At 44.1% G+C, this 15318-nt stretch overlaps 1 protein-coding gene and 1 long non-coding RNA gene across 2 annotated transcripts; both read left to right on the top strand.

Moving 5' to 3' along the window:
* Positions 1-3311: 3311 nt before the first annotated feature.
* On the top strand, positions 3312-6452 carry LOC106946124 (uncharacterized). The gene is made up of 2 exons (XR_001424701.1): positions 3312-5293; positions 6281-6452. It is a non-coding gene; the product is annotated as an uncharacterized LOC106946124 (long non-coding RNA).
* Positions 6453-10598: 4146 nt separating this feature from the next.
* sox4a (SRY-box transcription factor 4a) lies at positions 10599-12830 on the top strand. Its single transcript, XM_015030263.1, has one exon. The coding sequence runs from the start codon at positions 11644-11646 to the stop codon at positions 12736-12738; it is 1095 nt and encodes a 364-aa protein (XP_014885749.1). The 5' UTR covers positions 10599-11643; the 3' UTR covers positions 12739-12830.
* The last annotated feature ends 2488 nt before the right edge of the window (positions 12831-15318 follow it).

The raw sequence follows: 15318 nt of genomic DNA, 5'->3' as shown, positions 1-15318 counted from the left end.
CCCCCCCGTTAGCAATCCTGCTGCCACATTTCTGACCTGAATTGTGGTCAACCATTGGACACTGATCAATGCAATCCACCTTGGGCCCAGCGAGGGACTGGCCCATGTGTAGGACATGGGCGCAGACACGGGGGCCTCCTCACACGGCCGGCGGCTCATGCATCACAGCACAGCTGATTTGCCCCATGGCCTGACACTTGCTGTCCACTCTAATCACTTAAAGCGGCCGAGGCCGGCCCGTTGGGGTCCGCTTGTCTGCTCCCGAGTGTTCACATGGACTGGATCTGTCTAGATATCGCCGTTTTTTTTTTTTTTTTTTTGTTCCATTCTGCTTTCAGAAGCATTGTTTGTCACTACATTTAAAGTGTTAAACCGAGGGAAAAAAAAGCTGAAGGCAACAGGATGAAAGGGGGAAAAAAAAGTGTGCCATGGGTTTTGACCAGGTTGCTTGCTGTCTGTTTTTCTCTCTCTCTCTCTCTCTCTCTCTTAGAAGGAGGTCACTTTGGGCAAGCACTTTGAAACTCTATGAGACCTTTGAGAAAGCTACCCTGGCCTAAAATACATATCTGCTTATAAATAGTCGTTTGCCCCAAGCTTTGAGCATTTCTGCTGGGAAACTGAGGTTAACAACTCGTTGTTATCTCACTAAAGACATCCTAGCATTTCTCTAGAAACGCTGGTACAGCTCCTTACTTTCTCCACTTTAGGTTTTCCACCTTTTTCATATTACAATTACAAACATCAAAGTATTTTATTTGGGTTCTAAGTAGTAAACAAACACAATATATTGCATAGTTTTAAAGTGGAAGGAACCATTTTTAACATTAGGTGTGCCTCTTCCAGCTTGATCAGGTTAGATTGGGAGCATCTTTAAGTCGTGGGTTTCAAGTCTTTTTGGTTGGATTATCTAAAAATCTAAAATTTGTCCTGTATTTAGGTTCATCCATCATCCTTTCAACTCTTTAGAAGTAGATATTTTCATCTAGTCCAGAGTTGCCATGGTTCTACTGGCTGTGTTGTGTGATTATTGTGTTTCCTTGAACAGGTTAGCATCGGCCTGTGGGCTATACAAAACACATTACATTTTTTTCCACAAAACCATTATTAAATGGTTTTGATAATGGTTAATAACGAAGCCAAACCCAAAGTTTACGTTTGCACATGGAAATGGCACAAACAGATGTGCAATTATACAACGGTACATCTTTGAATAGCAGAAGTAGAGCCTCCTGCACAACCAACAAGAATGCAGCAAGTGGTCTCTGACTGGTTAGTAAACAACAAATCTCTTGTCTTTTCTAGCAGCCATTATACAGCACATACATCTGACCAAACATGCTGGAGCTCAGCTGGGGTTGCTAGGTAACGGCGCAGTGCCTCTCCAGTCTGACTTAACAGTTGAGAGGGTTTTTTTTAAACAGCTTGTTTTCCAGACACCAAAAACCATTAACTTAATGCCACAAAATGGTTGTTGTTTTTTTAAGCGCTTTGACTGTTTTTAGGTTAGTATAAACCCAAATGGAAGTACATAAATGTGCAAAATGTCAGTTTAGGATGACTGCCATGCCTTTGACAATTAACTGTTTCAGTGAATGGATCGAACAAACAGACTCCAACATAACCCTGCTTTAAACTTCTCACCAACTTTCTCTCTGATCTGCCTGTTGTGTTCCTCTGTGTTTGTGGTGTTAATGCACTAATGTTCTTTAACAAACCTCAGAGTCCTTCACAATGCAGCTGCATTCATACTGGGGGTGAAGGGAGCAGAATACACATGCATAGCCACAATTTTCCATCTTCTAATTGTTAAATATTTTGAAAGTCATGCATCCGTGTCCCATCCACTTCATATCACATGAAATCAAAGTGAAATCCATTCAAGTCTGCAGCTGCGTTTGCCTTTAAGCTCCCCCGTTGAAAAGATCTGAGGCTCGAACCTCCTCGCCTGCAGATGGTTATAATTTGCAACAGACTGATAGTTTTAAATGTTTAACCGTTAGGATTTCAAATTAGACCTCAAGAAAGAAAGAAAAGTCTCGAAAGGCGGAGTGAACTTCCCTTATAGATATAGTACAAGCGTCGGATTGACTGTAGGAGAGCTAAGCATGTCGTCTGGGATGTACGGACAGATTTAAGATAAAAACCAGATGGAGGCAAATAAACTTGCGCTCCTTCTGAGTCTGCTCTCTGCTATTTTGGGATTGTGTGGGGGTGAAATGGGGGTAGGAGGTGGTCTGACTTGGCAAGTGTAAATACACAGGCTAGTATAAGCATCGGGTCTCTCCACTTTAAGGGGGAGGTATAGGATCTGGCACATGTTCAGTGTGGTGACCCACTTTTCTTTGCATCTGGACCTGATAAGTTTCCTCCTCAACAGTACTGGGAGGAAAGGAGGTCCAGACCGGCATCACTGTCCTCCACACATGCACTGATCTTTAGACTTGACATCCACATTTTAGATTTATTTTTATAATCCCCACCTGTAAGAAAAATGTAAACGTGTGAATCAAAATGCGTCGATGTTTATTGCCGCTCTGTTACTTTTCCACTTAGTTAAGAATCCTGTGGTGCTGAAACCTTGGCATCTTCACGTCCTGATTAGCACTTCTTGCACCTGTGCTTATTGTTCTGTCATCTGCTTTTTCCAAGACCAACAATTAAGTTCTGGCAAAGTGTGGCCTTGAGCCGCTGAAGGCAGTATGAGAGCTTCTGCTACTTTCATTTTGTTCTTAAGCTGGTTGTACTCGCTGGTATATTGCCAGTACTAATGGAAATTAGTCAGGCTGTAGATAAAAAGCTTTCTGAATGTCAGCAAACACACAAAAAAAAAACAGTTCATTCATATTTTGAATGAAGAAATTAATCTTTACTTGCTTTATTTTCAGTTTAAGCTAATTTGATGGGGTTTTTTTTATCTTTAACACCAAACCGAATCAGAGAATTTTCCAATGCCGACTCTCAATGCCATAGTTTTCTGTGCTGTAAAAACTTCATGTTTTTCACAGAACATTTATATAAAGCATGAGGTACTAAAATCAGTGCTCTATAAATGACTGAGTTCCTATTATGTTGGATTAAACTGGATTTTCTGTGTTAAAATACTTCTAAACCTTGGGGGTTTCATGATCTTAGACAATCTGTGTGCTGAATTTCAGAGTGGCTAACTTAGCTTAGCTTAGCTTAGTCCAAATATCTGAAGCTCAGTTCAGTCCTGTACCATTATCAAAATGAAACACAGAAAACTCAAGGTATCTCAACAAGCTTCCCTCCATGTCTGCTATGCTTCAATAATATTGGTGAATTCAGGAAAAAAAGGGGTTAGCAGTTTAGTTTCTTTCAGTTTATTCAAGTAAAAGCAATTTACGACAATTGTCACAGCAAAGCAATTTACAAGGTAAAAAAGTTCAGATTCATATCCAGAAATACACTCTCACCGTCCATTTTTGCCGGTACACATTGAGGATTAGAAAGAGATTTAAGTGACCTTGGCATTGTTGTTGGCGCTAAAAGAGAAAAGTTAAAAGAGTAACAAGACAGTGAACATAATGGTAGTTCAAATAACTAGTCATTACAACCGTTTGTCCTTGAAGGCGCTGGACCAAACCAGCAGGAGACCCAACCAGGTCACGATCCTGTCCACTGAGGCAACATAGGCTCACCAAGTTTGGACAGTGGCGAAAACTTCCTCTTGGCCAACAATGAGAACCAACTGGACTTGTGTAGGAAGGCGACGGCCAGAGGAACAGACCCAAGAATAACAAGGTGTACCTCATAAAGTGGCTGGCAAGTGCATAATCAGATCAGTCCAGCGTAATCATACAGACAAATTTAAATTCAGTTCCATACATTTCTGACAGATTAGATGTGTCTGAAGGAAACCCATTCTCCTACTGTGCATGAGTGGACTTAGTCTTTATAGTGGATGAACTGGAAACCTGCTGTAAGGAACAGAAAGTTTCAGAAGGGAATCTGGACCAGAGCTTTAGACGCCCAGAACGTCTTCAGACGGCGTCTTATTGAGTCAGTGGCATTAAAAAGACAGACGCTGCTGGGTTTTATTGTAGCTTGTGATGAAGTGTCTTTGTTCTCCAACCCTCACAGAAGCAATACATGTTCACCTCAGGACGATTACATCATGTTTCTTTAGAGACAGTGTTCCGATACCGCACAAGGTCTCCGAGGAGCCACGGGAACATTAGCCTGATGTATTTGTTTCTCTATTAGTATTGATCCGTGTTAAGTGTCAATTCAGGCACTTGGGAGAAATGATCCGGCGCACGAGGAAAGCAGTCGATCAATGCAATCAAGGACATCGCAAGCAGTAAAGCCTTTGCTTTGGTAGGAAACCTAAACTGCGGTAGAAGACTGCAGCACAGAGCGTCCACAGACACAACAACTACGCTGCGAGACACGCCGAAACCTTTCCTCCACAAACACACACCTTCTCTCCTCCTACTCCTCCGCCTCATCTCATCCCCCCCCCCATAGCCGAAAGCCAGAGCAGACTGATAAGCAGGCAGCCAGAGACGAACTAATCCTCCCACAGTGAGAGACGTTTCGGATGGCGCGTGATGGAAATCAAACCGAACTGACAGACGAAGGCAGGATGAGCCAGGAGCAGAGGGTAGAAGTGAGGCGAGGATACAGATTAGCAAAAAAAAAAAAAGAAAAAAAAAGGTGAGGACGAAATGCGATCAAATGACAAAGAGGGTCGGTTATAAAAAAATTTCTACTTAATCCTCTTCCTCCTCCTCAGATATTGCCTTCCTTTTTTTTTTCTCGTTTCGATAAATGTGCAACCAAGCCTCCCAACCAGTTTGCCTGCTCAACCATCTCCTCATCATTCCCACCCATCCTCTCCTGCCTCCCTCCCCACCCCACCACCTCATCTCTCTCCTCCTTTCTCAGTCTCTCTCTCTCTCTCTCTGTCTCTCCGTCTGACTGAGGCGGATGTAGGTCAGTGCGTCTGGAGCCTGTCTGGAGCTGCAGAGAGCATCAGAGCCATCTCTGCCTTCGCGCCCTCAGCTGCGGACGACTTTCTCCAGGCTACCGGAGGACAAGAACCGGCGCCGACTGACCCCGACGTGCCCTGCAGGAGGATGCGCCATCCACAAGGGCGAAGGGGGTGTCAGGGGAGGGTTGTATGTTTACTTTTGAGAAGCTTAGCCAGTATATGTTATTTGCATGTGTGCTGCAGATGCAAATGAATGAGAAGGAGAGGCAGAGTGACGGTACAGACGGAGCAGGTCGAGAGGAGATCGGCATTAAAGTCGTCGCTCCGAGAGGTTTTCTGGTAAAACGTTCATGTGACGCCATCGTACCCCCTCTTCTTCCAACACACACACCTTCAATGCACTGCTCTCCTACCGCCTTCCATCCCATCCACATTCAGACTCTAACCTAATCATCACGAAGCCATTATGTTTCTTCCCCAGATCCTGTACGGTTGCATCCGCAGTCGTCGCCGTTTTTCTTTTTTTCTTTTTTGTTTTTTTGGGTATTTTTGCAAAGGAAGACAAAACCCAGCGACCAAAATCCAAACTCCAGGACGAAGAGAAGTGTGGCGTTCGCTCTTTCGTCTCATTCAGTATACATCCTTCGCCGTGTCTCTCCGTACGGTGTCCCCGTTCGGCAGATGTCCTGTGCCCCCCAAAAAAGGCTGAACGTCCAAAGTCTCCTACGGCGTCCTCCGTAGAGCGTAAAGACTTCCGAGTTTCCAAACCCTGCTCCGTCGTCTCCCTTCTCTGGTTTTTAGACGATGCCCGTAAAAGAAAACAAAAAAAATTGAACAATGTTTCAGAGTGCAGCTGCTGCGAGGCTGTCTGACTGGAGTGTGTGTGTTGTGAGGGAGTTTCCGTGTGTCTGTCTGTGCTCTCGATTTGTCGCCGCAGCGTCTCAGGGTCCTACGGTGGTATTCCTGTACTTCAGTGACAGTGTGTAACACCCCCGCAACTTTCAGTGTGTGTTTTTTAGGCATTTGTGTGCTTCGACATGACATGGCAACCGTGTGACCTGCTGCGTCAGAATCTGTTGCCACTCTATTTTTTTTATTTTTTTTTGCCACCTGACCACACCTCATCCACGCGACGCTGTCGTCCCCATTTTCTGTTTCGAGTTCTTGCGGAATACGATCGAGAACTTCTTCAACAAAACTGTTTGCGGTTCATCGTTTGTACCCTTTCTTTCGCCGCTCGCTGCCCGTCATCTTTTAGTTTACCTTAGATGTGTTGACTTGATTTGTTTCTCTGTGTCTTATTGTGATGTTTCTCTTTTATTTTAGGAGGCGAAGAAAGGACTGAGTCCTAGAAAGAGGAAGGAAAGGACTGAAGAAAGCTGAAAACTGTGTCCAAACTCTGTGGAGTGACAGAAATGGCAAAAATAAGGCAAAGCAAAGTTTAAAAAGTTCCTTCAACGGGATTAAACTGAAGACATTTGTGGAACAGTAGATCATATTGAAGTATAGGGTTACTTTTATTTGAAAAAGTTGCTAAAGAAGGAAGAAAGTCAGTTCCCTAATGTCTTTATCTCCTTTTTTATTTGTGATAAGAGAAGCATGGGGAAGTATTACTCTATGTCTCTTTTGCAGCTTAAAAATAGCTCCAGTTACTGGTGCTGTTGTATAAGGGCTGGGACAGCAGTAGGTGGGTGATGTGGTGAGACGGCCACCTGTACTGTCTGCCACATTCACACAAAACACAGAGGGGACAGACTGCCTGTGGATGAGTCACAGGCACGGCGATAAAAGTGTGCGCGCGCACGAGTGTGTCTCCGTGTGTGAGTGTGTGTGTATGCAAATCATTGCTTAGTCGTCAGTTTTTCTGTTTAACTGCAGGGTGTAGGGAACTTCCCATTGGTTTTCAAACTCTTGGAAAAGCTCCAAGTCAGTTAAGGCCCAGCGCACAACGAGGCCCTTTGTGCCTCGTTGTGCGCTGCCTCTCGGGATGACGGGCGGCCGGGTCAGAGCGGCGCGTCACTCTTGAGGCGGTTGAAGAAGGGCGAGTCCAGGGTAACGAGAACCTCCATTCACTGACACATGGACTCTTTTTCTCCCTCGCTCTCCGGGCTCCTAATCTCATAACTCGCGTTTTACGACACACCGGGATGACTCCCTCGCCTGTTTCTGTTTTTTTTATTTTTTTCCTCTCTGCTCCCAGCACGGTCGTGAAGACCCGACTTATAATAAACTACAACCCCCCCTGTTCCCCCGTGAAGAGGCACATGCTGCTTTCTCATTAAACACTCAGGTTTCTTGAGGGTCAAATACATATTAGGCATTCATATTTGTTTTATTAAAAAAACTGCATATTAAACATCTTAAACAAACAAATGATTCCCTTCTTTTCACATGCAAAGAAATTGTAGAGTAGGGTTAATGTTGGGAGAGTTTCAAGTAAAGTTATCTTAGAAAGTAATAAACAACAAGCAGTCATTTGTTTAAATCAATCCAGATTAGTTAGTTCTGAAGCTAACAGCTAGACCAGGAAGGGCCACGACCAAAGTGACGCACAGCTGATTTAAAGGAACAGCAGATTAAGCAAACTTTCTGCCACTATCATCACAGTTGAACTGGGTTATTTAAACCGACGCCTAATATTTACACTGGACATTGATGTTGGAGGTGGTGCTTCACAAAATACCTTCCTGTGTGAAACATTTACTAAAAACTGAACATGCAAAGCATCTCCTGTCAGAGTAAATATCTGATGGATGTCAGATGTCTATTAGAGCTGTACTCTGTGCAGAACTATTTAAATGTTTCGCACTTAGAACTTGTTTCAGACAGGAAGATACTTGGTGACGCACTGCCTCCTACCTCTATGTACCATGTAAATGGATATCAGTTGTTTCTTTTAAACGAACAATACACACAGTTATGAAGGCTCATAAAATTGAATCTGAAGAAACTGCTGTCATGTTTTGAGATTGTAAATTCACTCAGTCCATGACGGCCTTGGACTAATAATTGTCTTAATTGTCTTTAGCCCCAGAGGTCAAATAATCTGGATTTATTATAAATGCAGACACCAAGGGTGTAAGATAGTAAACTTCTTAGATGTTTTTGACAGACCGTCACTTAAAGAAAATGCACAATTCTGCTTTTAATGTACTGATTTTCAAATTCGCCACAGTCGCAATGAAATTTGAAAATGGAAGTGTCCCTATCGCCGTCACCTCTTCAGCTCCCCACTTCCTGCCGATCCGCTCTGTTCACGCCAGCCTCCCTCGTAGTGACACCGTCCCCTTAGGCATCAACAGAGCCCAGACAAAGGAGGAGGCAGGCGTAGTTTGAGGTAAATACACGGCTCAGGCGGAGCAACGGGACCGGCCCGACGAGGGCCTCAGGGAGCCGGGGAGCCGCAGCAGAACACCAGCAGTGCATCTGCTGGTGGAAAGCTACCTGACAGCTGCTTCTCACACATCAGATAAGATTACAGGTACACCCAGTACACCTGTTTAAACAAACCCTCGCGCAAGCACGCCGCCATGCGCGCGTGTCTGAAGAAGACTAATAGAGATAACAAGCTAATCCAGGAGCAGATGCATGCTTGTAATTGGGGCAAGCCACAGATATATAGCAGGGGGAAGAAGTTCATTATTAATACTGTGTTTGATTTATGTGATTGTGCATTTGTTAAGAGTTTATTGTGTCTCTTTTTTTTTATTACGCATTCATTGTAGCTTTCCCCCGACTACCAGGCGGCTGTTGTAAACCTCGGAAACTCTGGCTGTCAGTGATGTTGCAGAATCAGAGCAAGACTTGCAGAGAAGCAGCCGATCACAAGACAGAGACGTTAACACACAATCATGCACACACACGCACAGAGTTAAGGCCTGCTCCATTTGGCTCTAGCCTGACATCTAGCGACTCAGGCTGTAATATGATCTCACATGACACTGGCATGTTAACATAAAGAGATGAGCTGGAAGCTGCAGCAGGATTGAAGGCTTTTTTTTTTTAAAGATTAAATGAAACAATTACTTTCCATATATCTGGTTCACCACAATGTAGTGACGTGTAGATAGTAAATAAAATCGACCCACAGCCACACTGTCCCTCTAAACCCTGCCTAAGATGCCATCTGTGATGTCACTACGCGCGGCGGTGTCGTAACAGTTTGTCAAATAACACGATGGGCGGCTCACGTTTGGGTGGGCTCGCCACGCGCTGAAACACTACGGCAAGCCTGACTGACGCAACATGTTGTGGCCTCCTTTGTGTTTTCTCAGCATTTTTTCAGCCGCCACGCATGACACACAATCTAATTTTAGCTGGCCTTCATCCACTTGAAACTAATGTGGTTCCAAGTATAGCCCTGTGAATTGTAGAGGAGGACCAGGATGTTAGAATATATAGATGTATATAAAAAAGGGATATTGGTGCCTAAGACGTATTGAGAATAACAATTCTTTAATTTTAATCAGACATGTTCTGCCTAACAACATTTTTTTACAGGTTAAAATGTATTATTTTGGTAACTGATCCTGCCAAAACACTTTTTATATGTTAAGAAAGTCACTGAAGATACTGTTGTTTTTCTTTCTGAGCTGTAAGGAGGTCATGAGGGTTATATGTGACTATATGAACTCAGTTAAACCTAAAAGCTGTCCCAAGACTTGTATCTGAGAACTCCTCCATGTTGGACAGGAATGCGATTGTGAATCCAGGTTTGACTAGTTTAGCGACAGTGCTAATGCTAATGTCAAACCAGCACCCCGAGGGAGTTGTTGCCAAGGAACTTCACATCTGAGCTGCCGTTGTCAGGGAAAAGGTTTTACATGCAACGTGCAGCCTGGTTAGAATGGATTTTTAAAGGTTTATTATTATTTCAGTAATGTTTGATATCTTAATAAAACAAAAAGTGTTTTTATTTTTGCCTGTCTTCATCATTGAGGTCAAATCAGGTTACTTTGTGAAAGAAAATATGAAGATAATCTTGATTCTACTGCCAAACAGGACACTGCAGAGAGGTGACTGTTTTTCCCTAAAGCCGTTGGAGGCTCCAACTGGGGATCATCGTCTGGGGCCCCACTTCCAGATAAGCCCATTACTATTATAGGTACTTAGGGGAAGTTTGGGGAGAGAAACAATCGTAAGGTTATGTGACTGTTAGCTTACAGTCGAGTTAGTTAACATGACTTTTAGCTTACAAACAGTCATGGTAACGATGGGTCCGTGTTAATCAGGTGCATCAGATATGGATCAGTGGGAGCTTGTAGGTTCCGAATGCAAATGGGAAAAATGATTCTGGATTGAAACATTTTAAATGCATCTTGATAACTTTCCATTGACGTTCCATATGTCCAATATATGTTAGTGTGAAGTTTAATAGTTAGAACCTCACTGATTTATTTGAGTAAAATTACTGTAAAAAGTAGATGGCAGCTCCATAATGGTTCTTAATTGGTGGCTAACAAGTAGCCGCTGCTATTCGTTGGGATGGTACAGCAAAGGCAGAAGATAAGTTAATTTATGGGGCCCCTGAGGGATGGCCAGGGCCTAATAACTAAACAAGACCTTGATGTTAAAGAAATACACTAAAATAAAGTTATTACATCTGATTAAATCTAGAGCTGGCTTACAGATTTTAGGTTCCTGCTACTTAATAAACCTCCTAAAGTTACGGACTCACACTTCTTCAATAACTTCTAAAATACAAATGAAGAAACATTTTTCTCATTCATTAAAATACATATATTTTCAAACTATTTTTCGTCGTCCTTCAAACTTCACCACCCTGAGCTGCTGCCTCAATAAGCTCTCGCTGGAGTCAGGCCAAAAGGCCAGCACAACCACTGACCCATCAGCTGAACATCTGTGTGAACATACCTGCTATTGCTTAATCATTGCATTTTAATGAAGTTTCTAAATGAAGTCGCATTCATTTCTCTAACATGTACCTCTTCAGTTCTAACAGCCTGGGTTTTTGTTGTTGCTGCTGTTTTTCTCTGTACGGTGTGTTCCTTTGGAGAACAGAAACGTATAGATCGAGACGCTCACAGTCTGACTTGGTTCTTTTCTTCCAGTGGAGTCTGACAGGAATGAGGTCAGACACACGGATCCTCATTGCACATTATTATTATTATTAGCCGGGTTTTTTTATTATTATTATTATTCAGCCAATGGGCGTCGAGTGGGAGTGGTTTGAGTGAAAAACCAGGATGGAGACAGGCGCCGATTGGCTCCTGCGCCTCGAAAGGAGGGTATAAAACGATGAGGTCGGCGTTGTTGTGTTTACAGTAATATCACAGTGCGCACGGGAAACAGGGAGACTATGAGAAAGCGCAGCTGCTCCATTCAACCACATGGTTCCTCAACCGCACAGACAAGCTGCGCTGTAGACAGCCGGGCTCACATAGGAGACTCGCAACGGCGTCTGTTGAGCCTCGCAGGGAGAATTTTCAGCCGCACGGGCAGTTGAGAGCTGATCCGGGAGGCGCGCCGGCAAAAGTTCAGACACTCGAAGTCTCTTTAAGCAAAACGGAGTGAACTCAAAAGAAAGACAAGACACTTGGATGAACTTTTATTTCTTAAGATTTGCTTCCAACTCATAGCTGAGGAGGGTTTTTTCCCCCCCCTCCATCTCTTCTTCGCGCATAAACTTTGTCACTGACTGAGCGCTTCCAGACTGTTTGGAGGAGGAGATGGTGCAGCACATGAGCCACACAGAGAGCACCCACGCTCACTCCCCCGGCGGGGACTCCACGGACACGGGAGACATGGACCTGGAGATGGACGCTTCTCCAGCCCCGGAGGGCTCCCCTTCCTCCCGGGAGCGCAGCGACCTGGCGTGGTGCAAAACTCCGACCGGCCACATCAAGAGACCCATGAACGCGTTCATGGTGTGGTCCCAGATCGAGAGGAGGAAGATCATGGAGCAGTCTCCGGACATGCACAACGCCGAGATCTCCAAGCGGCTTGGGAAGCGCTGGAAGCTGCTGAAGGACACGGACAAGATCCCGTTCATCCGCGAGGCGGAGAGGCTGCGGCTCAAGCACATGGCCGACTACCCGGACTACAAGTACCGACCCAGGAAGAAGGTCAAGTCCGGGAGCGCGGCGGGCAAGCAGGCTGAGCGCGGGGAGAAGAGCGGGGAGCGCGGCGCCAAAGCCGGCGGTAAGAGGAGCCCCGCGTCCAAATCCGCGAGCAGGACGCTGAAACAGGGGAGCAGTAAGAGCGCTGCGGTGCAAGAGTACGCCTCCGCGGTGTTTAAATCCAGGTCGGCGTCGGGGGCCAGGCAGATCCCGGAGAAGCGCTCAGGTTCGGGAGAGGCGAGGCGCGCCCACGTGTTCGGCGGGACGGGCAGCCTGGAGAGCGGGCCTCCCTCCGTGGGAGTCCCGGCCAGTCCCACCCTGAGCAGCTCGGCGGAATCCAGCGACCCGCTGAGCCTGTATGAGGAGCACAGCCCCGGCTCCACAGCGCGCCTCAGGTACGCACGCGCCTCCTCCCCGACGCCGTCCGCCTCGCACTCGTCCTCCTCCGTGTCCTCCGCGTCGTCGGACGAGGAGTTCGAAGACGAGCGGCTCGACCTGAACCCAAGCCCCGGCTTCGAGAGCACCTCTCTGGGCGGGATGGGCTTCTCCGACGCGGAGCTGGACCGGGACTTAGACTGGGGCTTCGGGGAGTGCGGGGCGGGATCCCACTTCGACTTCTCCGACTACTGCACTCCGGAGGTCACCGAGATGATCTCAGGAGAGTGGCTGGAGTCCACCATCTCCAACCTGGTGTTCACCTACTGAATCAGCCCCTTCTTCCCTCCCACGTATGAACTCTTCTATCCCTGTACAAGACAAGCCTGTGCGTCTAGATAAGAAGATTTCCGCCATTTTTTCACTTTTGAATAAATAAGAGTGAATAAAGGAAAGAAAAAGAGGTGGCCTGGTGCGCGGTGAAGCCCAGGTATGCGCCGCTCAGACTTGGACAGCGCTCAGTGGCGCTTGACTGGAGGAAATGCTTAGTTTGCATTTGGAGAGGAGGAGGTATGGAATGTCAAACGTGCCACAATTCAATACATAAGTAAGTTGGTAAATAAATATCTATATATGTGATCATTTTAAACAATAACAATAGATACATTAAATAAGTAGGTAACTGCATCGATGGCATATTAAGTTGTTTCAGTATCATTTAATAATTTGATTAAATGTATAAAAGGATTAAAATCTGTTTTCTTAAACCACTTATAGTTCAGGTATTTGTAATCCTTTCACAACCTTGTGTGTCAGCCTCACCCAACATAGTCAGTAGGCGGGGCTAACACTGCTTTAGGCAAAATGATTGGTCGGTAGTTAAGCTGTTGTGGAAGGTAAACAATCAGATTTCAGCTGCCAAGTTATAGTCGCAGTTTAAATGGTTACAGTGACATAAACGTGTAACATTTGAAAACTATGTATTTGAGTTTTAATTATTGAGAGCTTTTAATTATTGGTGCATTTAATGATTTGTTGTCACATTCATCTTTGAAGATATTTATGTTATTTATTTAATGTATTTATCATGGCATTCTTAAAATTATCATGTATATAATATTTATTTAAAAAATGTATTTATTGGATTGTGGCACTTTTGGCCCTCCCTATAGAGGAGGAGTGAATGTAAGCAGAGGAGCTGCAGATGTTTAACTCATTCCATGCAGGATGAGGACCCAGACTGAACTTTTTGAGTCATAAGAATTTTTTTTTCTTTCGTTTTATTTTTCTGTTTTGGAACACTTGGAGAGCTCTTGTGTTTGGTTGTGTTTTCTAAGATATAGCCAATCCACACTGACCATCAAGTTCAGGACATTTTTCTCCTCCTCAAAACTCAATATTTGTAGTATGAACACGCATGCCCTCCAAGAAGAGGAGGAATTTTCTTATTTAATGCGTAAAACAAAAAAAAATGTTTGTCTTTGCTGCGTAACTACGCATTTTGTGTGCGCATAGGACACAATTCACTATCACCAGCTTCTCTCTCAACGGCAGGATTTAAAACAAAGACTGACTTTAAACTTCAGAAACTTTTTTAACAAAAAAAAAAAAAAAACACTCAGTGCACAATTCAGGACCAATGTTCTGCGCTTTCTCTCTGCCTAGTGCTTCAACTTTGTAGTTCTTGTGTCAGATATTCTTTCCAAATATGTACAGAGCCGGTCCAAGGTTATATTGGGCCCTGGGCAGAATTTAATAGGGGTCTCACTTCCTGTTGAGGTCATTTACCCACCAACTACAACAACAGGTCTCTTTCATATTGATGCTTTTTTTTCCCTCAGTATTTGCTCTCAAACTGGTTTTAAAGTTAACTAGTAAGCCAACAAAGACACAGTTCTCTTTATATATATATATATATATATATATATATATATATATATATATATATAAAAACACTGGGTTTTACCTGTTGTAGATGACTCATTAAGCAATTTAATTTTAATATAAAATATCACATTTTTGTTTATAAGAGCTGGGCAAAGAATAAAAAAAAGTCCCAAAAATTTCCAAGTGGTTCACACAAACAATGTTTTACAAACCATAAATCGATGTCATGTTTGTATTGCCTTTACAACAAGCACATTTTTTTAAGCTGTCCTTTCATCACATAGTGGTATTTTTTTTGGGGACCCCCGGCCAGCAGGGGGCACCAAGCAACCCACATACCGCTCATGCCTTAGGCCGGCTCCGTACATATATTACTATATATATTGATGTATTTATACTGGCCAAACTTTTTTATACATAGAAGTATTGTTCTCGTACAGGTCTCGTTTGTGTTTGTGCGCACACACACACACACACACCTGTCTGTATATCCAGCGGCGGAAGGGCTAAGAAGTGTATCTTATTTAACAAAAACACACACACACACACACACAAAATAAAAAAAACAGTGTCCGACTCCTCTCACTTTCAAAGAGATTTCGAGTGTGTCATGATTTTCTACTTGTATTTTTGTACAAAATCTATAAAAGGGTCAGCCCTGGAGCATTGTTGTTCGCATCTACATTGGTGGTTTGGACGTGCAGAGGGGGCACAATCTGACCTCACACAGTGTTTACAGTATTTACCCACATGCTTCTTAAATGGCACAGTGACTCCAGCTTCACCAGCCGAGTAAACAAAGCGCCGTCGAGGCTCCTCCTGACTGTGTTTTCCAGTCCACGCGCACTCAAAACGCACTCAAACCTGAAGTCTCAGTGAAAGATCCCAGATAAGAGTCACTGTTTGGATAGAGCTAATACCTCTGTGTGCTTTGTTTTTTTTTTAATATATATGGAGATAAGTTTTATTTGAACCACTGGACTCATTCCACTTTTGCCTAGACTTTGGAGGGAGGAGGAAATG

Source organism: Poecilia latipinna, unplaced genomic scaffold (assembly GCF_001443285.1).
Source record: "Poecilia latipinna isolate Pla-1442-1.1 unplaced genomic scaffold, P_latipinna-1.0 Scaffold177, whole genome shotgun sequence".
In the NCBI taxonomy this organism is placed as follows: Eukaryota; Metazoa; Chordata; class Actinopteri; order Cyprinodontiformes; family Poeciliidae; genus Poecilia; species Poecilia latipinna.
The sequence above is the reverse complement of the archived record's forward strand: the minus strand, read 5'-3'. Positions and strand labels throughout refer to the sequence as shown.